Consider the following 27,539-nt stretch of genomic DNA (forward strand, 5'->3'; position numbering starts at 1 on the left):
GTTCAAATCCAGGGTGTACTGAGTGACTCCAGCCAGGTCTCCTAAGCAAACAAATTGGCCCGGTTGCTAGGGAGGGTAGAGTCACATGGGGTAACCTCCTAGTTTTACTAGGAGGTTAAGTTAAAAATAAGTTATAAGTTAAATAAGTTAAAAATGGCGTGAAGCCTCCACACATGCTACATCTTCGTGGTAACGCGCTCAACAAGCCACGTAATAAGATGAGTGGATTGATGGTCTCATACGTGGAGGCTACTGAGATTCGTCCTCCGCCACCCGGATTGAGGTGAGACACTATGCCACCACGAGGAACCTTGGGAATAGGACATTATTTGAATTCATCTGAATCCATTACAACCGACTCATGCAACTGCCAACATTTTACACTTTTTTACAAGATTTACAAGCTCTGTTTTCAAGTGTGTTTCCATTCAATTATAAAAAGTTTGGCTACTCTAAAACACCAATAAATAAAAAAGTGATGACATTTTAGATTGGTCACTGGTTAAATTAGGAGGGACTTTGATCATTGGATTCACTGGTTTAGCCATTGCAACAGCAACAGTGTGTGTGTGTGTGTGTGTGTGTGTGTGTGGGAACAGGTTTGTTCAGTGTCATTTGAGTGAGTCTGCGGTGGTGGTTTTTCCCTCTCTCTTGTACTCATACTTTAACACCTCAACTCTCCTGCAGTGGACCACAGTGGCCAGCAGTAAAAAATCATTCTCCAAATACACAGTAAGCAGCATGCTAAAGAAAGTATTGCTTTTGTTTGCTAGTTTGGAGTGGCTCAAACAGACATTGGGCTGTCAGGTTGGAGATGGGGATATATGAGCAATGGCCAGGTAGAATTAAACTTGAACATTATATATGAGTGTAAATGTTTGGACAAAACAAATGTTAAAGTCGCCATGAATTCAAAATGAACTATTCTTATTTTCTTTTTGGATGTTGCTGTTTTTATTATAAATTATTTATCCGTGTGCATTATTATTTTTATTTTTTTTTAAATGGTTTGCCCTCTTAATCTTTGATCAAAAACAACTTTAAAAAAAAGACAATGTGCTGTGTACTGTTGTGGGCTGGTTTTGTAGTAGTGTTGACAATTAGATCATTCGGTCACTTCTGAAAAGCTGGCCGGTATTAAGATCGCTTCTCAAGTTTTACCAGTATGCGACTCTGGCATGAACAGCATGGTGGAGAGGGGTGTTTGTGTGGCTGTAAACTAAAGCCTACTGGCTATTTTAAAAAATGGTTGTTCGATATATCCCACCCCAGTTCCTGTTTCAGTTGGAAATACATCACAACAGTGAATAGAATAGAGCTTGTCAAGGCAATTGAGTGTGACTTTAAAATATAAAACACTTTGAGAAATAAGAAATTATGTAGGGGACATTGATGGCTGGTCCTTTTCAAAAGTAGGGAAGTGTAGACTATTGTTTTTCATGTCTGCAATGTTGCACCCAAAATTGAGTAATTGAGTGAAATATTAAAGTTAAAATAATTATGCTGAAATCTTGATATTTGTGCCACACACTCTGAAAATCTGTCAAACTGAAAGATACCCAAATTTCTGTGAGGTATCCAAAGCAAGATAGTAAACGCTTTCCGCCACCCAGTCACAAAACAAATGGTATTTTAAGTGCACTAAAGAACAATCATTTACATCTGACTATTTCCAACAGTGAAACAGCTAAAAAACACTGAATTTAAGGGCCTGGCAAAGGGCAATGTTTTCAATTTACACAAATTAAACATAACAAACGACAGACAGAAATGTTTATTTTCTATGAAGTGTGAATAGACCATTTAATCAAGCTAATGTAACCATGGCGGCAGATAAAGGATAAAACACAGACATTAATAGCACCCTTAATCAAAGCCTAGGTCAAAAACAAATTTACAAGCTCTCATGTAGATAGCAGGTCAATGCATGACTGTATTCCAAAAACTGTATTGGGTTACAATCTAAAATATGGAGGCAAAAGAGTTTGACAGGCTGGTGACATCTTTATGAAGATGTTATTAAGGTTAACAGATTTTTCAGTCTCCTGTTGTCCTGGAGCCATTTAACTCACCAGGAAACATAATCATGTTGATTTTAGTGAAGGATTGAGACGAAGGTAGGAAAGAATGATAGAATAAAGCAGAGGGAGAAAGAAAACAACTGGATATGAAACATAAAATGGAAAAAGCAGATTTGTGATGGAAGAAAGCATATGGAGCCAAGCGGTTGGGTCTCCAGGGGCAGGGCTGAGGATGGGTGAAGGAGGGCCAGAGAAAAGTGGCTATTTCCCCTCGCTGTGCTCCATCAGATTAGCATCAATACACAGCCTCATCGCCACTGACATGAGAACACTTATGAAACAGAAAAAATGTGAGTCTCCAAACGGTACGTGAGGACTCAAACAAACCCACAGCCACATTCACTGTGGGTGTGTAAACAGTTTGTATGCCTTTTCACTCATGCAAAATATTAACGAATATCCGTCTGCAACCTTTTCCAATGTTTTTTTTTTATGAAAATATTGTCCAACGTCCATCATGTCCAATATATTTTTTAGCATCTCCTGAAGCAATGCCACATTTTTAAGACACCATTGCTGTCAGTGACGTACATAGTGCTTCACTTATCAGACGTTTGTTGCGAAGTTCCACCCATTTAAGAGCTCAACAAATCATTATATATAGAAGCTGTGCTTCTAGGTGCTACAATTATATTGATTGAATGCTTTCAAATGCTTTGCAGTATCTTATAAGCAATCAGATACATATCCATTGCAAATACTAAGCATTCATGAAGCTACCAGAGAAGCATGCCGTCAGGGATGGAGCCGAAACGACATGTTTAGGACCTCTCGTCCAATGCAAATCGATCTTTATCACATTTAAATGGTACAGGTATCTCCCATAGGCTCTCATTGGAGCAAGGCTTCAAAGCTCTCATTGTGAATTCTACAGAAATATTCATGTAGAAAAAAGCAGATTACGTTAGCTTACGAGCTACACGACAGTAATGTGTGACATTTTAGACTTTTATTTGCTAAAATAATGAAATGCACAAAGAGTAATATGCAATTTACTGTATATACAGTAGATTATTTGTACATATATTAAACTTGTCATTGCCCCATTTCTGATGAAAGTTGTGCTTCCTATATAGTCTTAAAGCAATCACCACTGGTTTGAAAAACTCCTTAGTGTAGCTAAACCAAGCTATACTATATTTTACCTCTTAATTGGAATACATACAATCTCTGTCACAACTAAAAGCCAAACTGCCACAACTTGGGGTTTATCTGCATAAAAATTATTTGCAGTGGCATTTGAAATAATACATTAGCCTACTGTAATTAGAATGCTACACTAGTTGTTATGCAAGGTCCTTCTCTAAAAGCGCAGTCTGTTTTTCTATTAATAGTTCACTTGTGAGACAAACTAATGAACCACAGTGAACCAGTACTGACAACATTAGAATATTCTGTAGACCGGGTGGCCCACAGGGTCCATGCAGTCGCACAATTGTTTGTTTGTTTGTTTGTTTGCTGGCTTGCTTGAAGGACGATTTTTAAAAGGGGGATGCTTTCTGAACCATTGGATACCAAATACCTTAAATAGACTCACAGACACGCACACATTTACTCATTCACACGCACAACCTTTCAAAATCCTTAGGACAGTGAGACAAGTATCATTATGATATTCACTATCACATACAATGTTTGATTTAAAAGAATAAACTGTTGTCCACAAAGACATCAGGCAACATAATGTACATTATAACCTTGTTTTCCGAGATTTACTAATAGTTAAATAAATGTAAAAAAAGTGTTTCAACACACATGCTATGGTCTAACTAAAGAAAAGTTCTAACTAAAGAAAAATAAAGTAAAATTATTTTTTTTTTAAAAATCCCTAATTATTGGGAAAATTCGATAAAGTCCTTTTCAGGACGCGTCTTTTTAAAGACGATTTTTCCGCCCCTGTGTAGTTTCTGGATGTGGTTGATTCTCCCCACCCCTGACAGTCATAAAAACTGCCTTGCATACCTGGGTTGCGATCACACGCAGGCAGCGTTTTTATGAATGGTCTATGTTTTCAGTACGAGAACATAGCCATGACAGCATTGCGGTCGTAGGCTTTTTCTTGTAGTGAGAGAAAGCCACTTCAGCTGCCCCCTGTGCCTCACCTCATTCCTACAGGATTGAGGCAGGCACCGCGGGCGATGAAGACGATCCGGGGACAATGACGGGCTCCGTTTCGCAGGGTGAACCCCCTCGAAACCCCCCTGTCTCCCCGGCATGCTTGCTTGTTTCCGTCCGAGCTCGGGATGAGCATTCTCTCCAATGGGTTATGTTTTCAGTGTGAGAACATAACCGCGGCAGCGTTGCGATCTCTGCTTTCTCAGGCCTCCGCCCCCACGAAGGGGGGCGGAGGACTGGGAAACTGAATTGCGTAACCTTGCTGAATTGCGATTGCTGAATTGCGATTTCTTCGCGCAGGGACTGGGCATGTTCGACATGTACTGATTGAAAATGGACACCCACGAAGGCGGGCGGAGGCCTGTCAAACTGTATTGAGTAACCGAGTTGAAAGGTCCGGTATCACTGCGCACCACTCACATCCCCGGAAACCTCAATGTGATAGCGGACGCGCTGTCAAGACAAAGCTTGCCCAGCGGAGAGTGGAGGCTCCACCCCCAGTCGGTCCAGCTGTTCTAGGACCGGTTCGGCAAGGCCCAGGTACACCTGTTTGCCTCCCAAGAAACCTCCCACTGCCCACTCTGGTATGCCCGGACAGAGAATCCCCTCGGGGCAGACGCTTTGGCACACAGCTGGCCCGCGGGGCTGCGCAAGTACGCATTTCCCCCAGTGAGCCTTCTTGCACAGATGCTGTGCAAGGTCAGGGAGGATGAAGAGCAAGTCACTCTGGTGGCCCCCTACTGGCCCACCCGGACTTGGTTCTCGGACCTCAAGGTCCTAGGTAAGCACGACTTAATTATCAGGTTCCCAAAAGGTGCCCGGAGGCAAACTCCCTCCTGGCCCAACCTGTTTCCCTCCTGGGATCTCTCGATCGCCCTCACGGGCCTCCAGAGACCCCCCTTCGAGCTGCTAGATTCAGCTTGGACTCAGGGCCCTCTCTCTCAAGACTGCCCTGCTGATCATGCTCGCTTCCATCAAGAGGGTCGGGGACCTGCAAGCGTTCTCTGTTAGCAACACTTGTCTGGAGTTCAGTCCGGCAGAGACATACGTGATCCTAAGACCACGACCGGGCTACATGTCCAAGGTTCCTACCACGCCCTTCAGAGACCAGGTAGTGAACCTGCAAGCGCTGTCCCGGGAGGAGGCAGACCTAGCCCTTTCGTTGCTGTGTCCGGTATGTGCTTTGCGTATCTATTTGGACCGCACGCAGAGCTCTAGACGTTCTGAGCAGCTCTTTGTCTGCTTTGGGGGACAGCAGAAAGGGAACACTGTCTCCAAACAGAGGCTCGCCCACTGGGTTGTCGACGCCATCTCACTGGCTTATCACACCCAGGCCGTGCCCCCCCCTTGCGGGTCCGAGCTCACTCAACCAGGAGTGTTGCGTCCTCATGGGCACTGGCCAGGGGCACCTCCCTAGCAGACATCTGCTGAGCAGCAGGGTGAGCAACACCCAACACTTTCGTGAGATTCTACAATCTCCGAATTGAGTCAGTATCATCCCGTGTTTTCTCAGGTCCGAGCCCGTAGAAATCGTTAACACGCTGACATTCTGGCTTGGTGAATCGCTTGCGCCTAGCGCCCTTTCCCTAATAGTGCGCCTTTGTTCCCAGGAGACCCCATCTTCGGATCCCTGGTTGATTCCTAAAAGGGTCTAGGGATTTTATTTTATCAGATTTATTTTAATACAAAGAAGTACAGACACATGCTCATACTGTACTGTACTCAAGTTTAAGGTGAAAACGGAACCATAACTTCAGCCTTTCCATAATACATTTGTTTGAATCAGTGTTGATTCTTCAGTGTCCTTGTTGAACTTTATATTGGGAAGGTTCCTACAGTTGAAAATGAAATCTAATCTTGTAGTGGATGTTCGTTGTCTCTTTTTTTCATCATTAAAATTTATTTTAATAGCAGGCTGTGTTTCTTTTAGACCTGAAAATAGAGAACTAGAAACCTCAACAAGTTCAAAAGAGGATTTTAATATTTGCAACTACTTATATAAGATTTTGCACAACACTGTACTGTATGTCAATAACCTGTAATACGCTTCCCTTGACTCTTTTCAAACCCCAGTGATTTCTTTCTCCTGTGGTATACAAAAGTTATTTTGCTATTTAAATCATGGGTAGGTTTAGTGTTTGGGTAAGGAGATTGACTGCATGGTTAGGTTTTTTCAATGGAATAACATGCACAGATGAATCATCATTTCAGCGTTACAACACCATTTAGTTAATTATTCCATGCTACTGAAAACATTTAGTAAGAGAAACATTAAGACTTTAGTATCAGTATTAATTTTCTGGCTAAATATTACATGTCTTAAGACTTCAGTCCTCATGTGATAAATGAGGCTGCATCAGTAAAACTGTGCTGGTTTGCAGAACAGACAAGGACCCACGTGGCACTGAACTATTGAATGACCCAAATAACTATCAATTGTAAAGATCAATGGTTAACAAAAGACTTTGGTTGGCACAGCAATGGACTGGGCAAAAACACCAATATAGCTCCTGCACCCAAATAATTCAGTTTCTATCACATCATATCAAACATTATTGCACTGTGATACATTACTGCTGCCTGTATATGCTAAAAAAAAAAATTTTACAAAAAAAAAAAAAAAAAAAGCAGCTTGATCTCATGAAAATGATGTGACTGGCGACATCTTTACAAAATTATCTTAAGTGGTTCATTAAGCATAACACAACACTTCCGAGGTGAAATGTCCTCTGTGTGATGCTTAATGTGAGTTAACTTGCCTCCCAAACCTATAAGGTTATGGTTAATGATCATCGGTCAAAACCGACCTCCCTTACCTAAACCTTAAACCTAAACCTAACTGATAGTGTCAGAAAAGCAAATGTGAGATGAAGAGCGTAATTGCTGAGACAGCAATGTCATTTAGTGCTGCTTCAATAACCCTTTTGGCTCAAGTGATGACTTGCATGCTCTTCAAGACTCTTACCCCTCTTATTCATTTACATCGCAAGCACAACGCTCTATAAGTTGAGCTGCCGTGCAATCTGATCGCACTCAAACAAGCTTTTAAATGTAGTTGAAACCATTGAACCATTTAATGACAAGAGGTGCACATTTAAGAAATACACATAACCATACGTAGATGTGCATTTCTGATTAAAGCATTGACATTTATGGATCATTTTCATCTGAACTAGGATGGAAAAGTTCCAGTGGCTGAACAGTAATCTCTTGTTTCCATTTCTTTAAATTGTCCTGTAGGCACAAAACAGAAGCAACCTGCCCAAACTCTGTTTATAAGTCAGGCTACCCTATTTTTTCTCAAGCCTGAAATCTGAAATGTGAGAATGGGTCTTCTATAAAAGAGTAGACAAGAGTGAGACAAAATTATTTTTCTTAGAGAGACTCTAATACCAATATGGCTTGCTCTAAAATGTTTCTGAGTTCTAGGTCACTGGTCTATTCTGAGAAGATCATTGACAGCCAGGACAAAATGCTACATGCAAATAAAATGCAACTAACCATATAATTGTGCCTATTTACAATAGGAAAAATAAAAATAAAATAATTGATCAAATTTGCAATAGGAAAATAAATGGGATGATCAACTTTTAAAAACAAGGAGAAAACACTTTCCATTTTTTTGTTGTTGATATTAAAGGCAGTTGGTCCAATAAAACTCTAGTAAACACTCTTAGTAAATAAGTGGTTTTGCACCATTTTTAAAAGGATTAATAATGGCTGGATTTAGAATATCCCATTCAGACCAGTGATTGTGTCACAGATTGTAAGTTAACTGTAACTCTCGACAGCAACAAGCTGTCCGGATACATGCTGTCTGTATTTACAGTGACAACATGTCTTCACTCCCAAGAGCATGCACAAGTTTTATTTAAACTCATCTCATGTTTGTTACTTTAGGGTAGATCCAAAGGCAAATCTACATTTTTGTTTGAACATTTAAGTGTAATGACACACATGCATGCAGTGATGTCTGTGAATATTTTCATTTATTCAAGGAAGCACGTGTCAAAATGAATATTCCAGGTTCAATAAAGTTAAGCTCAATCGACAACATTTATGACATAATGTTGATTACCACAAAAAATCATTTTGATTCATCCATACTTTTCTTAAAAAAATAAGCAGAAATCGAAGTTACGGTGAGGCACTTACAATGAAAGTGAATGTGGCCAATTTGTTTGTGGGTTTAAAGGAAGAAAATTTAATCTTATAATTTTATAAAAGCATTAAATTAATTATTGTTTAAACATATGTATTATTTGAGCTGTTAAGTTGTTTCAGTTTTAATTATTACAGTAATTTTAAGGTTTGTTGACAATCCATCGTCATGGCAACAAAGTTGGCTATAAAACTGGCTATAACGTTACATAGAAAATGTTACTGAACGATTTTGTCACACTAAAATCATGTTTACACACATATTGTTTATGTCTTGTGGCTATCATTTTGAAAAAGTGAGTATTTTAATGTTCCCACATTCACTTCCATTGTAAGTGCCTCACTGTAAACTCGATTTTCAATTGGCAAGTCAAAATTATTTCTTATGGTAATCAACATTATGCCACAAATGCTGGCGATTGAGTTTAACTTGTATTGAACCCAGAATATTCCTTTAAAAAAGGAGTCTGAAAAATCTGATTATTCTCTGCTTTTGACATCACAAGTGTAAACAGGCACACTTGTGCACACTGGATAAACTGGTAAGAACACCGGTGAAAGTGTTTACATTCAATGCAAAATAGGGGTATTGGGGAACCTGCATGTGTCAATCAGTTTATGCTTAAACAGTTCATGACCTTACCACTATAAAGGAAAACAATTTAAGGCATTTACATATTCTTACATTTTCTCAGCTTATTAAGCTTCATGTTTATAAAGCATAGTCTTTCACTGACCATCTAGAGCCTGTGGGCATGGCATCTGAGGCTGAGATGAACGTAACTACGGCTCCAAACTTGCTACGCACACACAGCACATGTGAATCTTGAGCATAAAGTAGGTACAGGTGGGCAGGCTCTTTCTCTCACACACCTAATCCAACCTCTGCAGTCAGTGCAGGTTGTGTTCAGTCCTGCACATTCTCACAGTGACGGGAGCAGAGACAAGAGCAGGTAGGCACCCTCAGCATTCTCAGTGTGTTTATTTATTCACATGAAATGACAAACAGAGCTGCTTAACTTTAAGAACAATTCAAACAAATCATGGTACAATTATTGTGACTTTTAATTTGACTAAGAATTCTTCCAGTGCCCAAGAAAATTATTGGTTATAATTATAAAATCTGTTGTTACTTTGGGTTTTCTTAAGTTAAGGGGTGTCTTAGTAAGCCTGATTGTTAATATTCAGATAATTATTTACTGTAGATTATACAATCTTCAGATTGTTTGTCGATCAGTATGGGGTTTTCAATGCAGATGTTTAAAGCTGATGTGTGCAATTTTTCAAATCTAAAATACCTTCTCGTACCCCATCTTGACAAGTAAGCCATTTTGTACACTGATTCACCTGAAAATGTTAAACAGTGTGACTGTTGTGGTGCTATCAAAAGATTTCTCTATATGTTTGAGCATCCTGTCCAGCCTGACACAGCAACATTGACTTAACCAATCGTCTGAATTCAGGGCAGGACAACAACATGATCACATGGGAGCTTGACATGTTGCTACCGAATGTTCCGATACTCAGACATTGAAACCATTCTGCGGTTACTGACAAGCGCCATTCCGTTTAACAAATATTTGCATCAATTCAAATGTGTTTACCTTATGGTCTGGTGGAAACCACTAAGTATTCATGATCACAAAATCAATGATGGGTGCGATTCGAAGGATGCATTTTTACTCAACTGATGATTAAATTAAGGGCTGAGGTTTGGGTTAGGGTGTTTAGTTTGTATCATTTACTACTAAAAATCACTGCCAACAATCTACAGTATGTTGTAAAAAGTGCAGTTTTGTTTAGTACAATGATGCTGTACTGTACCTTTTAAATGCAGTACTGATATAGCGCAAGTATACCTGCATTCCACACTTGTATAACTGCAGTACATTGCAAAATAATAGCAGTTCAGTGAAGAAGAATTTCAAATCAATGCAGTACAGCTGTAGTTTTGTGCAGTTCACCTGAAGTTCAGTGCAGTTAAACAGATGTACTGTAGTATAAATTGAACTTCAATTGCATTTGCAGTTTTCACATTGAACAAAACTGCAGTTCTAAAGCATTTAAACTAAGGCTAATTTACAAACTAATATACAATGTTTGACACGTTGTTAATTTTTTATCGTAATAGGGCGGAACCTTTCCAATATAACCGGGGGACCTTACACAGAGATGCACATACCACAAACAACCACACAGCATCAAAGTGATGGAGAAAGGACCTCTTAACATTAATTAAATACAAAACAAACGCAGACGCAGCAAACTAAAGACTCTTTCACACGACTCGTTGAAGTGAAGCAGCCAGCGTTTCCTTGGTGCCTTGTTGTGCTTGTGTTTTACCGGATTATTCGGATGAAGTATTATTATGAGGGCAGTATAAGTGCTAAAAGCCATATTTGTATGGTCATTATTTCTCAGAGTGACTTCTGTATAAGAAAATGTTCATGGCTCCTCTGTGGTAAAACTCATAACAATTAATTCACAGTGGGGGGCCTGGGTAGCCCAGCGAGTAAAGATGCTGACTACCACCCCTGGAGTCGCAAGTTCGAATCCAGGGTGTACTGAGTTATTCCAGCCAGGACTCTAAGCAACCAAATTGGCACAGTTGCTAGGGAGGGTAGAGTCACATGGGGTAACCTCCTTGTGGTTTCTAAAATGTGGTTCTCGCCCTCGGTGGGGCACGTTGTGAGTCGTGCATGGATGCCGCGGAGAATAGCCTGACGCCTCCACAAGCGCATGTCTCTGCAGTAACGCGCTCAACAAGCCATGTGATAAGATGCGTGGATTGACGGTCTCAGACTTGGAGGCAACTGAGATTCGTCCTCCGCCACCATGATGACTTAGAGCGCATTGGGAATTGTGCATTCCAAATTAGGGAGAAAAAGGGAGAAAAAAAATTAATTCACAGTGGAAAAGTGAGTTCAGTCATCCCACTAACCTGGATATATGTGTGGCAGGGCGGAGGGCGGGGCCGGGTCGTGATCCTACACACCCGGTCCCGTATTAGGCTAATTATGCCTCCGTGAGGGATAAAGGCTGACTGCAGGGGATCGTGCGGGAGAGAGAGAGATCGTTGACGGCCACATTATGATTCTCTTGTTGTCAGTTGCATGGAATATTTGTATTAGAGGGTGTACATTTTAGCTGACTTCTTGTTTAGTTCTCCCATTGTTCATTGGGTTGGTGCCTACTAGTCAAGGATCACATTAATACAGTTGTGCTTTCTTCATATGGTGATAGCAAAAGGAATATTTCTTAGTCAACAAACTGCATTGTGTAATTTGTGAAAATACATTTTCAAATATAGGCTATGCAAATATATTTGGAATTATGCTAAAATGTGAATAGAGTGAACACGGAGCACTTTTCTCAAGCTTTCATTTCTCTTACGCTGAGATGAGAGTGCATCACTAGTTGCGCACACTCTCTCTCTCTCTCTCTCTCTCTCTCTCTCTCCGGCACGCAATCAAACACACACACACACACACACACACTCTCTCTAGGGACAGAGAGAAAAGCCCCACATATATCGCAAACAGTAGAGAAAATGTGGGAAATATCGGGAAAAGTTAGATTAGCACAACATTTAAAAGCTACAAATGTAACTTTATTAATGTGAATAATTTCCGAGGTAATTTGGATGAGGTATTCCTGCAGTTTTCAGTACTGCAGTACAAGTAACGTAATTTGGACACAGCATTCCTGAAATTTTCAGCACTGCAGTAGAAGTGTGCTAATTTGGATGCAGTAATTCTGCAGTTTCCATTACTGCAGTACAAGTGTAGTAATTTGGACACAGTACTCCTGCAGTTTTCAGTACTGCAGTACAAGTGTAGTAATTTGGACACAGTATTCTTGTAGTTTCCATTACTGCAGTACAAGTGTGGCCATTTGGATGCAGTATTACTGCAGTATTGGAAACTTCAGGAATACTGCATCCAAATCACCACACTTGTACTTCAGTACTGGAAACTGCAGGAATACTGTGTCCAATTTACCACGCTTGTATTACAGTTAAAAAACTGCAGTTATTTTTTTGTACGGGTGGAGCCACTCTTAGGACATTTCAACCGGAAACTGTAGCACACGCATGCTCATCTATTCAACAGCACCTCCAGCTTTGGCCAATGGAAGCAGTGGTTTGAATTTTGTCAAGCACTGACCTATATCAGCCAAAGAACTTTTGACCTACTGTCGCCATTGAGATCAGTCTGAGGATTTTGCATTTGTTGACAAATAGCACATGAATGTATTTGGGGAAACCTGATTGATTTTTGCATTTGCAGTTTTGTGATGCTAGTGGCGCAAAAATGACACACTTCACCTTTACACTTTTATATTTTATTTTGTCCACACCCCATCCCTATTCTATTGGTTATTTACAGTAATTAACATGAGGAGTGATTACAAAGTTGTGTCTAGTGAAAACACTGTCCAAGAGTCCTGTCATCCCAACCCCCAAAATTAACACTATTCCTTGATTCCTGTTGTAATTAGACAAAGATCAAACTAAATATACAGTACAGAATGTGAACTGAAATAAAAGGATGTCTGTTAGGTTTTTGGGGAGTTAGAGGAAGGGCTTTTCAGGATTGACACTTGAGCTGCATTAGGGAAGACAAGCCTTGTGGCCAACCCATAATGAGGGTACAAAATGTGTGAGAGAAACATGCTGTAATCTCATAAAAAGAAAAATATATATATATTTATATATATATATATATATATATATATATATATATATATATATATATATCACTGGACCCAAATAGCCCACTAAGTGTTACAACAGCCAGCTGTCTTTTCTTTTCTTTCTATTTAAAGTGGTAAAAAGAGGTACATTTTCCATACAAAGCATTGCACACTTAAAATACAGTATGTATTTAGAGGTGATGAATGAACCACAAATATCTTTTTCAAACATAATTAGTAAAGCATGTATTAAGAAATTAGGAATTCTGTACAGACAACAATGCGAATTGGTCAACTTTTGTAGACTGCCTTAGAGACCTTTCTTGGAATGTCAAAACAGTTGCCAGTGCATAAAACATAATGTTTCGTAAACATTTCAAGCTAATTTGTTTCTACTGACTTTAAAATTACACAATGCTACTGTCAGGTATTCCAGGGACAAGGAAAAGGACCATTAAATAACATCAACAACTCTGTCTTTGCAGGCAAAGATTAACAGAGCTTAACTAACATAGTACCCATGTTGATAATAAAGAAACACTTTAAGCTTATTGTAACACAGGAATGTCCTTACAAAAACCTAGTTGATCAAACTACAAGCTATAAAAGCTTACACTTCCATGTAGTTTTTTGTCTTAAAGGGTTAGTTCACCAAAAAATGTATTGTTCTTATCATTAACTCACCCCCATGAAATCCCAGATATGTATGAATTTCTTTCTTCAGCAGAACACATTTGAAGAAAACTAGAAAAATGCCTCAGCTCAGTAGGTCCTTAAAATTCAAGTGGATGGTGATCCGACTTTTGAAGCTCCAAAAAGAACAGATAGTCAGCATAAACGTCATCCTTACGACTCAAGAGGTTAAATTAATGTCTTCTAAAGCAACACAATGCTTTTGGTGTGAAAAAGATAGACAATGAAGTACTTTTTAATGCACGTGTTACGTAATTGCATTGGCACGTGCGACACTCGCGAACTGAAGCATGTGTGACACACCCGGAAAAGCAGCACTGTTTACAAGTGAGAAGGAGGAATGCTGTACAGAAGCTTCATTGGTCTTAGTTTAGATCTGTATTTGTATATTTTTTTACTCAAAATGGTGCGATGTGTGCTTATCCTGGATGTCTCAACCGAGAGAAGAATGTGAGATTATCCAAATGCGAATACACGAAAGACAGCGTGATCTCAGCATTCTCATGAAGCTTACTGGAAGCGATGGTTTATAGTTAAAAAGTACTTAAATATTTATCCTTTTCCCGCCAAAAGTGATTGTATCACTTTAGAAGATGTTTGGATGATGTTTATGCTGACTGACTGTTCTTTTTGGAGCTCACCATCCACTTGCATTTTAAGGACCTACTGAGCTAAGTTATTTTTCTTCCAAAGTGTTCTGCTGAAGAAAGAAAATCATACACACCTGAGAAAATGTTCATATTTGGGTGAACTATCCCTTTAACCGGCTATTACACATAACAGTGCATTAAACATCAGATACTGTACATTATGATTCACAGTGATTGGGTCAAATTGCAAATTTTAGTACTGAGTGTGGACAGATGTATCGCCAGTCTTTGGAGTCTTATTGTATCATGCCTGGTTAGAACATGATGTTAGTCCTCATCATAATTCCCCATCAACTCTGTGGTTAACTACCCACACCATGAATCCAAAAATATCCTGCATGTGACATCCTGCAAGATCTTTGCTCAGCATATTTAGGCATTAAAAGCTTTATGTAACATTAAACTTTTGCTAAACAGAGTGCTCCACATGAGCCGGTAATGAAACTGGTAAAAGTTTAGCTAAATAAAGTGCCTCAAACTTCCTGGGAACAGAGAAACTGAAGGTCATTATGGGTGAGACAGGGCCCAGGGCAAAGAAATTCTGCTCAACACATACAGGGTGGTTTCGCGTCACTGAACTTTGTGTAGCTTCATGGATGTTATTTGCTTTAAGTGGGCATGTAATGGTTGTGTAAAGCCCTGGAGCAATGCATAAGACAGCAGAGGTAAGCTGTACTGAGACTCAGAACATTTCAGAATATTGCCATATGTCCCACATGAGCAGTATATGGATATATGCTTCACCCTTCATGTGAACATGGACAATAGACTCAGTCTGGGGACAGAGAAATTTTATTTTCAGAAGACAATACAATAAATACTTGTCCTATGCTTTGAGTAGCCAATGTTTCAAAAACTTGTCTAAGAGTGCTTGTCTGTCTATAAAGGCATCTTTACACAGTTCTCTGAGCAGGCACTGTGCCTGCTCAAAGTTCTGTGTAAAGACGCAATAGGCCCTTTACCACTGGCGGTACTAAAGGCCGTTTTAGGTACTTTTCCCTGGGACTAGTACTTTTCGTTGCTTTTGCACCTGAGGAACTATTATCCCTTGAAGCCATTTTAGGGGACAATTTTAGCTCCTACTTCAGGGTAGATACAGACTGTGGGACTGTGGGAGGTGCTGCAGCCTGATTGGTCAAAAGCTTATGATGCACAAAGCATAGAGAAAGGAAAGGAGCTCCACATACACCATTAGTAAACAAACTAGCTGCTTGCCAGCTACTTGGATTGCACTAACTTTACAATTCCCTTACAGAAATAGCATAAAACAAAGTATCCAAAAGGAATCACCTGTTTCACATATGTGTTTATGTGTGTATGTGACTTCACCGGGAGTCACGCTTTGAGTTTTCAGTGCATCTGTACTGTTTGTACTGTGTGACTATACAGAAAATAAAGTGACTTCTGGATAACTACATCACATTTTTCCTGGGATATAGGATACAGATATAAATAAGCAGATGTTTATCGAGAGTGGGTAATTTAACTTTATTATACACAATACCATCATTAAATCTAGTTTACAAAAGTGAAGTATTGCACCTGTTACTGCATGGTTAACTTGCATAAAGACGTCTTTTTTAAGTCAACGAGTGATTTCAGTACAGTAATTTATGTTGAGACATAAACGCCTTTACTGTAAAAGATCTTGTTGATAAATAGCTTTATAGTGCATTTTCAACATGTTGCATGCGGAGTTCAGCGATGTGCTGCATGGTTAGAGAGCACTTTCACCACCTCATCTCTCCTCCCACTCCAGCTGCAGCACGCAGCACTGCACATGCCCAGTTTAAACTGTAATCTGAAGACACAGGCTGCATACAAAAACTGAAAATGCTACCTTCGGAGGCAGTATAAGGATGGATGAAGGTAGGATGTAATAAGGTGCTTTTTAAACTGTTCAGAGAAATTTGCCCTAAAAGTGTAGCTCCGATTCCAGGTGTTGCTGATTTTGTTGTTGTTGCTATTGAACATTTTGCAAAATAACGTCATAAGAAATATTATGCAAATAACGTCATAAGAAAAATGGTCGATACTACGTTAAGTCACTATGGCCGTTACTTTTGTAAGTGCGAATGCAAGAGGGGAAAAGTCTCCTCGGGTATGCTGTTCCTCTCAACAGTTTTCATTTTGAAAGTTACTAAGGGATAAGTACCGGGACTTTAGGTGGGAAAGGCCCTAGTATTAAAGGCAGTTCTGACAAATAAAATGCAGCATCAGGGCAGCCTTAAACTTTATTGTTGTTGTGTGATATCTTTCATAATTTATTGTTTGTGATTTTATAATATATTGTCATCCCTTACTTGACCATCCTATGTTACCATTTGGTGCCAGTGGCCTGTGCATTAAATTGAGGGAATGTTTATTCCAAAACATGATTTGCTCTTCTTGAGACATTGGTATTGTTTGCTTCTGAACTTGACCCCACATTAAAAACTTTGTGAAATTATGTGACAGTACATTAAGATTCTGGAGTTTCATCTAACAGCATTTTTCTATGTGTAAAGTAATGAATAAACTACAGGCCCTGCGGCAACCCTGTCAGACAATGCACCCTCTTAAGAGCATTTAGGCTTGTCTACCCCTACTTTGATACTATGAACTAGACTCAGGAGACTCTCAGATTTAAATCTATTAGGACTTAATACAGTTTAAGGCCCAGAGCCTTAGTTGGTCCTAATTAACTATCTGAAGAGACCATTGACCCTCTTTGTGAGACACAGTTAAGGGTTTGTGAACTGTCATCTTTATTAAGAAATATTAGGCATGACCAGAATGTGATTATATGTGCAATTAGGAATGTTCACGATACAACGACTGTTCTGTGATCCACAAATTCTGTGGTCCTAATTTGGTGACACAGGCTAGAAACAGGCTATAAATCTCATAGGTCAGTAACTATGCTTATCACTAAAATCAAGGGCTCAGTAAAATTAATTCAGTTTACATGTTTTATGTTTGATAGTTTGCGCAATTATACTATTTCTATATTGTACTGTCATCCATTTCATTCTGCTTACATTTTCATGGGCAATGGTTACATTTATGTTTTTTACAATGTTTAGGTAGCAAGGTATTGATATGTTAACAACAAGCTGGAAAGGGATTGTTTTAAACTTCTAATGGGCAGACCTAGATCTAATCATTTAACATACACTTTCAAATTCAAAGTTAGATTTGTAGACAGGTTGAGCCTTGGGTGTGCATTTTTTTTTTCTAAACTTTATAATTTTTTTTAATACATTTACTGTAAGATTAAAGTTTGACAACCTCCAATAGACTTTCACTGATATAATGTTCAGTATTCCCAATCTAACCAACAGCAATGATGTCACCAAAATATTTGCACTCTTCTTTGAATTCTGATTGGTCTTGTCCCCCTTGCATGCATTTAAAGGAATATTCCGGGTACAATACAAGTTAAAATCAATCGACAGCATTTGGGCATAATGTTGAAAACCAAATAAATTAATTTGACTCGTCCCTCCTTTTCTTTAAAAGAAAAAGAAAAAAAAAATTAGGTTGCAGTGAGGCACTTTTTTGGAGGGATTAAAAGACAGAAATGGGATGCTTATAATTGTATAAAATCACTAAAACAAGCTGTAAAGTTGTTTAAATTGTAGTTTTTACAGTTTTAGGATATTGTAACATGTTCTCACTCCCAAGGTGTCAAATATTGCCACTAGAACAAGAGCTGCGTGCCTCAACAGGTGGATGCCAAAATCAGTCTTTGGTTTCTGACACATCCGGCAAGCGTATTGCTCTCAATGAGAAACGTTTCATAATGGTGAAATTATATATTGAGGTATAGTTTTGTCATTCTGACATGATATATTGGGGTATGATTTTCATTTCATTTGAAATCAACAACATTTGTTAGTTTGTAGTGGTTAATATTTAGTCTGTTGTTTTCTGTACACTTGCTGCTTTGCTGAAGTGACCTGTTTCATTCCACGTGCATTCCGTGCCTTCTGATAGCTTTGTGTGAAGAACAGAATCAAGATTTGTTTTTATTCCATGATCATGTTCACCCAACATCACATCTTGACTCATTCCATCATATTTAAAAATTGCCACTCCAAGAAGCGTTATGGCACAGGCTTGACTTCAGTGTGGCTCGTGAGCGATTATGAAAGCTTAAGTTCAAATGTGTCCGGTACGATCAGGATGACACTGCCTTCATGGAGAGGGAAGATTTTTAGCGAATACAACCTACAATATCACTCTGTTCTTCACCCATAGCTATTGTATGGTTTGGAATATTATTATAGTGCTTCTGTATATTTAAAAAATATATATGTATTATGACTGTACTTTATCTGCTTGTTACATCTTTTATATTGTTAAGAATTGGTTAGGTAGGCATGATGGTGGGGTTGGGTGCTTGAAATTATCTTAAAAATAGGGTAATGTAAATAAAATTATTCTTACTAAATTTACTAAGTTATAAGTTTTATTATGAAAATTGTTTAGGTTTAGGAATGGATTTGGGTTAGGGGATCTAAAATAATCAATATGATTGTATAATGTAGCCGGACTGCTATATTTGTAAGTAAAATAAAACATATTGTGGTTAAACACACCCAATACTATCCAAAAATATCATGTGATGCCTGACTTTAAGAGTGCCCCTTGGCTTACCTGCCATGTGCGTCGGAAGCAGATGCTAGAATGTTCTCTGGGCATCACGCTTTAGGTTGATGCACTGGGCTCTTGCACAGGTGGCAGTATTTGATGCCTTGGAAATGAGAACGGGTTGGGTTTTAGGGTTGGTGCTTACGTCTTGTGGCTATACTTTTGAAACAGTGAGCATTTGAACTTTTACTGATTGTATTTACTTCCATTGTAAGGGTCTTAATGTAACCCATGATTTTTGCCTTTTTTTTAAGAAAAGGAGGTTCAAGTTTAAATAAATTTTTGTGGAAATCAACTTTATGCCACAAATGCTGTCGATGAAGCTTAACTTGTATTGAACTCGAAATATTCCTTTAACCATCTACAGTATAGCCACCTTTATACTGCGTAGTGACTGTGTTGTTTCTTGTGCACAGCTGACAGAAAACAGATGCATGATGACTGTCATGACAACGGCAAAGTGGCTCTTATGCAGCATTTCATTTACACAGAATCAAAGCCTAAATCCTAAACGTACCTAAACAAGAACAACCATTTTATTCAGAAAATACAAATCTAGTTTGAGCATGGCTGTAAAACAGCAAATTGAGCTGTTGAGGATTAAAGCAATAATATTAATCTATAGTAAATAGTGAAAATTGATTTTGGATCATTGTAATTGTATAAAATAAAGGCACTATCAAACAAATATTCAATGTCGACAAAGCCATAGGGCCTCTTCCCTTGTGTTTCTATCCCACAATCCAGAAGAAGAGATAATTGTAAGACAATCTGGGTATTTCACATGATTACACAAATACTGTATCACTCCATAGTCTGGCAAGCACACATGGCTCTGTGACCAGAAGGAAGTGAACACCAGTTCAGCCAGTAAGTGAGGGGAACCTGCAGCCCAGTTTGGCTGGGTGGGAGCAGCGATCAGTGCAGAAGATGCTCAAAGTGGTTTGGCTGTGATACATCAGCCTGCTGCCAAAGGTTTTCTCAATGGAATGCTAACAGTTTCCATTCTCTCTTCATTCACCCTCTCTGGGTGTTGCAGTTTAGAGGAGCTTCCTTTAATGGTAAATGGAGAAAGTTAGGAACTCCACCCTGATAAAAGTCACTTCACATTGGCTGGCTGCCCTGGCAAAGCCTCTTAACCCTGAAGTAAGAAAACACAAATGTTCTCGACATTAGTCTCGATACTGGAAATCAGCAAAAGTTTGCTGAAGAATAAAAAACATAACCTAAGAGTAGTCAAATTGACCAAAATATAAATATTTGTTGGAGTCAAATAAAAAATTAAGAAAGACTAGCTGAAAAGGACAGTTTTTCAAAAGGTGGTAATTTTTTACATTACATTTTGAAAAAATATTGAAACCTTTTTTCTTTTTTAATAATGTGCAACAATGAGTTGTCCATTAAGGACCTCCATTTAGAAAGTAAATAGGGTACATTTTTATTTCATGCTGACTTTATTTAGGTTTCATTTTAAACAGAAATTATTTAAATATAATTTTAGACTTAGATTTGTGCATTCATAAAAATTTCTTGATTCTGAAGAGTATGAAGTCGCTTCAGTAGCAAATTACAAAATGAGTGGAAGTTAGTTATAATAACTCTGATGGTGAATGAATGTTAGGAGATTTACATTACACTCAATAACATTACACACAAACAATCATGTATATTAATTAATTGGCAACCCAAGCCAAACTTATCAAGAGACAATGGCCTAAGAAAGACAGCATAGAGTTAAAAGTATTAGATTAGACTGCCACACAATGCAAAGTTTCTAAGAAGTCTGCAAACTGGAAAGATCAGAATTGTTTGTTGCAATGAGGTTTGTATCTCCAAGGAAGCAATCTATTATGATAAACTATATTGACACTGGGCAAAGAGAATATAGAAAAAAAGAAAAATTACCAATGGTAAACATGCCCAGATTGCCATCTTAAAATAGATGCGGGAAACCAAAACATACCAGTGAAATCTCAGATGAAACACATAAAATAAGTTTATGACAAAGTACACCACTAGAAAAAAAAGTATAGAATAATCTCTCCATCTTTTCCATTTTTCTTTCTTTTGCTTTCTTGCTGTATCTATCTATAATCCTGTCAGTCTGGCCCAAAATTTTCATATAGACACGAGAATTCATATAGACAAGAGGATTGATTCTTCTGCATCTGCAAAACCACTGCTGGTTTAGTGGAAGGTCACAGTCCATTGACAACAATGCAGTCAACATGCCTGCATCGCATTGATTTATTTCAAACTTGGAATTGAGGCCATTACACAGGTAGTGGAAATGGAAAATGAATTCTTCATCTAAGATAGTGTGTTCCCTTAACGCTGTATATATTTGGTTTACATGGTGTACATTTGGATGGAGGCTGTGTTTCCAGCCCCGATGGGCCAGCTGGAAGTACATCCTTTGGTAAAGGACAGGGACGCATTTAAATCTAAGATGCCGAGGGGGCCTGGTTAGCTCAGGAGTATTGAGGCTGACTACCACCCCTGGAGTCGCAAGTTCGAATCCAGGGTGTGCTGAGTGACTCCAGCCAGGTCTCCTAAGCAACCAAAATGGCCTGGTTGCTAGGGAGGGTAGTCACATGTAGGACACACTGTGGTCCCAATTAGTGGTTCTCGCTCTCGATGGGGTGCGTGGTAATTTGTGCGTGGATCGTGGAGAGTAGAATGAGCCTTCACACGCGGAGTCTCAACAGTGTCATGCACATCGAGCCAGGTGAAAAGATGTGTGGATTGACGGTCTCAGAACCGAAGGCAACAGAGACTTGTCCACCACCACCTGGATTGAGGTGAGTAACCGTGCCACCACAAGGACCAACTAAGTAGTGGGAATTGGGCATTTCAAATTGGGATGTAAAAAAATCAAAGATGCCAGGAATTTACACTAAGAGATAGAACATGAAGTGCTTGACGTGTAATTATAAGTATCCGTTTGTGGTCCATTCTATGTTAAACACAGACATCGCTATTATGAGTGGTGTGGAAAGTATGTGGATGTGTTTTTTACACTAGGCAAAGTTTGTACTGTTAAGCTTTGTAATAACCTGCAAAAATCTATATACATTGCCTCTCATTCATAAATGTAATGTGTTTGTTTTGTGTGTGGGTGTTCATATGTTTGCGCTCTTGCATTAAACCGCAAACAAACGTGACACACCATCCTACTGAAAAGGGGAAATTCCACACTGAGATGTATCAGCTCACCATTGACACCAGTGTTGTACAAAAACATACAGAAATGTCTACCATTACGCAGGAGAACATCTCTGTTTGCATAAAGAAAAATGTGCACAAACATTCTTGTAAGCTATAGGTAGCATTGCATAGCACAGGAAATATACAATGACAAGCCTTAACCTGCTGGATGGGGTATGGGTGACACCTGCTAACTGCTTTAGCAGAGAACTATATGTGCCAAAGTGTTTATTTGACACCCTGCCAGCATCTACTGTATGTTGTAAAGCCACACTTTCTCTCCTCAGTGACACACTAAATCCTTCCATTAACGTCTCTCTCAGACCCAAATTCAGAAAACAATGATGTGGTTTATGTCAAAATAACCAGACCCTGGATCGATGTACTTTGGTGTCCCCAAGTTGAGCTTGTGTTAAGTCATCAACATAAAATGGCCAAAGTACTGTCCACAATCCTTTGCTTGTTCCACACAAGCCTTACATTTTGCACCCATGGCACTTATGAGTGTGACCAAGGTGCAACATATGGTGTTGTTTACAAAATATGTTCCCATAAAGGTTTGCAATTACTACATTCAGCAACAATGCACTAAAACAAAATACCACTCTCGGGATGATTCTGATTGGATTCTTCTATGAACAAAAACAACAAATTCAAGGAAAATCTTTAAGATCATTTGATAGATTGTTTACTGAAAAAACATACAAACAAAGAAGCCAACCTGCACATTATAAAGCACCTTAATAAGAAACTAACTACTTGTATAGAATGTGTATAAAATATTGTATTGTCTTGTGCTAAAGTTTCTCTGTCCAATGCTAACCTTATCATGTCCCTGGAAAAAACATGGATTTCTCGCTTACCATTTTAAATGGCACCAGTTCCTCTCATATGCTAGTTTAAAAAAAATATATAGTCCACCACCAACCAACCATCATACCATGTGTTTTTGTAACTGTGTTTTGTGTAAACTTTGTAAGCCTTATTTTGTATGCTTGTGGTCAAAGGCACTGGGATTCTGACAAATCTGCCAATGGTAGGGCTGCACATTTATGACAAAAATAATAACTTATGATTATTTCCATTCATATAGTAATTGGGATTCATTTTTATTCATATAATTTTCATTAAAATGCTCAATTTGTGTAGATCTAGTGCATGCCATATTCTTTATGTCACCTACACCGGAATGAATGAATTAATGAATGTTACATTCATATAGCACTTTTCTGACACAACACTCAAAGCACTATATACACTCACCTAAAAGATTATTAGGAACACCATACTAATACTGTGTTTGACCCCCTTTCGCCTTCAGAACTGCCTTAATTCTACGTGGCATTGATTCAACAAGGTGCTGAAAGCATTCTTTAGAAATGTTGGCCCATATTGATAGGATAGCATCTTGCAGTTGATGGAGATTTGTGGGATGCACATCCAGGGCACGAAGCTCCCGTTCCACCACATCCCAAAGATGCTCTATTGGGTTGAGATCTGGTGACTGTGGGGGCCATTTTAGTACAGTGAACTCATTGTCATGTTCAAGAAACCAATTTGAAATGATTCGAGCTTTGTGACATGGTGCATTATCCTGCTGGAAGTAGCCATCAGAGGATGGGTACATGGTGGCCATAAAGGGATGGACATGGTCAGAAACAATGCTCAGGTAGGCCGTGGCATTTAAACGATGCCAGGGGCCTAAAGTGTGCCAAGAAAACATCCCCCACACCATTACACCACCACCACCAGCCTGCACATTGGTAACAAGGCATGATGGATCCATGTTCTCATTCTGTTTACGCCAAATTCTGACTCTACCATCTGAATGTCTCAACAGAAATCGAGACTCATCAGACCAGGCAACATTTTTCCAGTCTTCAACTGTCCAATTTTGGTAAGCTCTTGCAAATTGTAGCCTCTTTTTACTATTTGTAGTGGAGATGAGTGGTACCCGGTGGGGTCTTCTGCTGTTGTAGCCCATCTGCCTCAAGGTTGTGCGTGTTGTGGCTTCACAAATGCTTTGCTGCATACCTCGGTTGTAACGAGTGGTTATTTCAGTCAAAGTTGCTCTTCTATCAGCTTGAATCAGTCGGCCCATTCTCCTCTGACCTCTAGCATCAACAAGGCATTTTCGCCCACAGGACTGCCGCATACTGGATGTTTTTCCCTTTTCACATCATTCTTTGTAAACCCTAGAAATGGTTGTGCGTAAAAATCCCAGTAACTGAGCAGATTGTGAAATACTCAGACCGGCCCGTCTGGCACCAACAACCATGCCACGCTCAAAATTGCTTAAATCACCTTTCTTTCCGATTCTGACATTCAGTTTGGAGTTCAGGAGATTGTCTTGACCAGGACCACACCCCTAAATGCATTGAAGCAACTGCCATGTGATTGGTTGATTAGATAATTGCATTAATGAGAAACTGAACAGGTGTTCCTAATAATCCTTTAGGTGAGTGTACAGTGAACAGGGGACTCTCCTCAACCACAACCAGTGGTGCTATTCACATCCAAAATAAGCTAAGAGAGCTGTGAGCTAAGAGCTTTCACAGTGTATTTGTGGCAGTGTCAATTGTAGCTGTCGTAATTGTAAATCTCAATTATTTATTTAGATTAAATGCGCAGCCATAGCAGGAATAAATGCCAATGGCATCATTCAGCTTTTCTGTCAATATACTTGAAGGAATCATCCCAAAAAAATACATTTGTAATTACTCACCCCCACATTGTTTCAAACCTATACGGATTTCTTTCTTCCATGAAACACAAAAAGAGATGTTAGAAAGAATGTTAGCCTCAGTCACCATTCACTTCCATTGCATCTTCTTTTCCCCCATACATTGAAAGTGAATGGTGCTATTCTAACATTCTGCCTAACATCAACCTGTTGTTTCATGGAACAAACAAAGTCATACAGGTTTGGAACAACATGATGGAGAGCAAATGATCACAGAATTTTCCATTTTGGGTGAATCATTTCTTTAACTATCCCAGTAAATATCAGTACAATGTAATGGCTACAAGTAAATCTGACAGTACATTTCTCTTTCTATCTATAGATTGAGGCAGCATGAACTCAGGCACAGTGCAATACTCCGGAGTAAAGTGCAGTGATGACATACCTAGTGTGCTAACCGAAGACGGCTACTATTCTAAGAAGAAGCGATATGTGCGAAAAGATGGGAGCTGTAACATGGTGGTGCGCCATGTTCCAGAAGAGTGGCTCCTCTTGGTCACTGATATATTCACCACCTTGGTGGAGATCCGCTGGAGGGTCATGTTCTTGACATTTGCCCTCTCCTACATTTTATCATGGCTCTTTTTTGGAATTTTGTTCTGGATCATTGCACTCACCCATGGCGATATGAAAGACCCCACCAATGAGCCGTGTATTTATGAGGTACGAAGCTTCACAGCAGCTTTTCTGTTCTCATTAGAGACCCAGACGACCATTGGTTATGGCTTTCGGGGCATGTCCGAAAACTGCATGATCGCCATAATCTTAGTTACTATCCAAGACGTCATCAGTGTCTTTATTGATACTTTTGTCATTGGTATTGCCGTGGCAAAGATGGCATCTGCACGGAAGAGAGCCCAAACGGTTGGATTCAGCAACTGTGCTGTGATCAGCTTACGTGACGGCCACCTATGCCTGTCGTGGCGGGTGGTGGACTTCCGTAGAAACCACATGGTGGAAGGGACGGCTCATGCACAGCTACTCCAGCACATGGCACATGCCACCGGGAAAGTTGATGTTTCATACAAAGATCTCAACATTGAAGAAAGCAATATCATCCTAGCCACCCCAACAACCATCATTCATAAGATCAGCCCTGGCAGCCCTCTGTACAAGGTGAGCTTGCAGGACTTGAGGAAGGAGAACTTCGAGCTGGTTGTGTCTTTCACCTACACGGATGACTGCACAGGCATCCTCCACCAGACACGAACATCCTACACTCCAAGTGAGATTTTGTGGGGCCAGCACTTTCAGGAGATGATCAGGGTCACCCGCAAGAACTACAGAGTGGACTACACCCTGTTCAACCACACAGTTAAAGTTCTGGTCCCAGAATTAAGTGCAGAGGAATATGACCTGAAGAAGTGTTCTCCACAGCCAAAACACAAGCCACTCTACATAAGTTCCCCAACAGCAGCTGAGGAGTTGGTTAATGGGAATAGTCTCGACGCTGAAAAAGAATCTAACAGCAGTGCTGTCCAAGAGTACAAGCTATAACAATGGACCTGATACATCATGACTCTATAGCACTTTGAAATGGGTTTCCTCATAGGCTTCACTAATGTAAGCAATAGTGCACTAATAGTTTGCCTTAATTCGGCAAAACTTTTAATTCCAGCGTGAATGAATATGAAATGACGTGGCTCCTCACAAATTTTGCAGCAGTTCTGAAGTGAAATGTCCACTAAGTGACACTAAATGTTAGTAACATTTTCTCTCAAACATATGAGGGTTTTATAGGTAATGCTCTAGTGAGTTTTAAATCAACAAAACTTACCTCCCTACCCTAAACCTTCAACCTAAACCTAACCGGCAGTATCATAAAAAGCAAATGTTACATGGAATGCATTGTTGTAACCACATAATATTGTGTTGCTTCTGTGACACTTTCAGCTCACTTGTAAACTTGCATGTTCTTCAGGACTCAAAACCTGGTTCTTTGCTCTCTATCAGTTGAGCTCTATCAGCTGAGCTACTGTGCAGTTGAATCGCGATCGATCAAGCTTGTAAATGTAGTTGGCTATGCAATGCAAATGTTAAAATATATCACCTTACAAGTTATGCGCTGTAGTAAAAGTGTTCAGATGTCATAAGACATAGGTGTTTCTCAACTGACAAACTACTCTTTTACTCGTGATTTGTGTGAAAGGGAATAAAAACATCAAAGTTTTAGCAGCTCCAGTGCTCAATTTTGCAAAAATGTAGTAATTGTAATGTGTTTTTATGAAACCAGGTTGGAACTTAACCATATCTAAACCCATGACTCTCTTCCATGGAATACAAAAGGATATGTTAGCCTCAGTCACCATTCACGTTCATTAAAACGTTTTTTCCTACACAAAAAAGTGTGAATGACCGCGGATGCTAACATTTTACCTCACATCTCCTTTTGTATTCATATGGGTTTGAAACAACATAAAAATGAGTAAATGATGCTTTGGCTTTGATGAGATTATTATATAGAGAACTATTTAAAATAATACTGTAATTATAAAATCAACAAACTTTTGGTTGTGCTTGAATAAAAGCACTGGGTCCTGTTTGATTTATAAAGTATTT

At 39.2% G+C, this 27,539-nt stretch overlaps 1 protein-coding gene across 2 annotated transcripts; it reads left to right on the forward strand.

The window, feature by feature from the left end:
- Positions 1–593: 593 nt before the first annotated feature.
- Positions 594–27,429, forward strand: kcnj16a (potassium inwardly rectifying channel subfamily J member 16a). 2 transcript variants are annotated; one of them, XM_052112207.1, is made up of 2 exons: positions 594–732; positions 25,303–26,477. In XM_052112207.1, exon 2 carries the CDS (start codon positions 25,314–25,316, stop codon positions 26,475–26,477), a length of 1,164 nt encoding a protein of 387 aa, XP_051968167.1. In that variant the 5' UTR covers positions 594–732; positions 25,303–25,313. The 2 variants fall into 2 exon arrangements, with proteins under 2 accessions (XP_051968167.1, XP_051968166.1); XM_052112206.1 differs by lacking the exon at positions 594–732 and adding an exon at positions 9,188–9,310 and having other exon boundaries at positions 25,303–27,429.
- Positions 27,430–27,539: the final 110 nt, after the last annotated feature.

Source organism: Xyrauchen texanus, chromosome 40 (genome assembly GCF_025860055.1).
Source record: "Xyrauchen texanus isolate HMW12.3.18 chromosome 40, RBS_HiC_50CHRs, whole genome shotgun sequence".
Taxonomy (NCBI): domain Eukaryota; kingdom Metazoa; phylum Chordata; class Actinopteri; order Cypriniformes; family Catostomidae; genus Xyrauchen; species Xyrauchen texanus.